The sequence below is a fragment of the Fukomys damarensis genome, unplaced genomic scaffold (assembly GCF_012274545.1).
Source record: "Fukomys damarensis isolate Sample0158 unplaced genomic scaffold, DMR_v1.0_HiC HiC_scaffold_12, whole genome shotgun sequence".
In the NCBI taxonomy this organism is placed as follows: Eukaryota; Metazoa; Chordata; class Mammalia; order Rodentia; family Bathyergidae; genus Fukomys; species Fukomys damarensis.
Genome location: NW_022900924.1, coordinates 51173436 through 51174157, shown reverse-complemented (window position 1 = coordinate 51174157; position 722 = coordinate 51173436). Strand labels below are relative to the sequence as shown.

At 58.6% G+C, this 722-nt stretch overlaps 1 protein-coding gene across 3 annotated transcripts in view; it reads left to right on the top strand.

Moving 5' to 3' along the window:
• Positions 1-335: 335 nt before the first annotated feature.
• The window catches only part of Eif4a2 (eukaryotic translation initiation factor 4A2), a 6009-nt gene continuing 5622 nt past the window's right edge, over positions 336-722 (top strand). For 2 of the 3 annotated variants that reach the window (XM_010624171.3, XM_019207508.2), the window contains exon 1: positions 336-427. In XM_010624171.3, coding sequence (XP_010622473.1) covers positions 399-427 — 29 coding nt within the window. In that variant the 5' untranslated portion in view covers positions 336-398. The remainder of the gene's footprint in view (positions 428-722) is intronic. The other variant, XM_010624170.3, reaches the window with a different exon arrangement.

Sequence of the window (722 nt, the reverse complement as noted above, 5' to 3'; positions counted from 1 at the left end):
CGCTTCCGCCTCCAGCTCCGGCCGCGCTCAGCCGCCCGCCTCTGCGTCGGGGACGCGGAAACCCCGTAGGAGCAGGGCGGGCGGGGACGCGGGGTCTCTTCACCGCTGCTGCAATATTCTTCCGCTCCAGGGCAAAGAGTCCCAGGCCTTCTCCGGGCCTTGAGATTTTCAATGTCCTTATAATATCGAAAAATTATAAGATTTGGAATTTTTCTTTTCGTCAACTTTCTTTAGGAGTTCTACCTGAGGTAACAACCCCAGGATCATCATTTTGTGGAGGACCGCAGGACGACAGGAAAATTCCTCCGCGAGAAACGGGTTCCGGCCGCGAGCCTATAAAAGACGGGTGGTGCGGTGCAGCTGTCTTTTCAGTCGGGCGCTGAGTGGTTTTTCGGATCATGTCTGGTGGTTCTGCGGACTATAACAGGTATGGCGCCCTTTCGGCGGGTGGTGAGTGGGGAAGGTCACGGAGCGCCTGGTTTTGTCGCGGGTGGCTTGGAGGTAAGAAGCTCCACCTATGTGGGCGTTCCTTGTAGGGCACGGTAGTCCTGTGTCCTTCGAGAAGCTTCCACAGTGGGTAGGGCCTGGGGCTGCGGGGAGACAGGCCTAGGGAAGGGAAGCGTTGTGGTGAAAGGGCGTCCCCCAGAGACGCTGGGAACCCTGGCGCCTTTGCTGCTCTGAGGGACTCGGTACTTCGTAAAAAGCCGTGGCGCAGCCCGCGT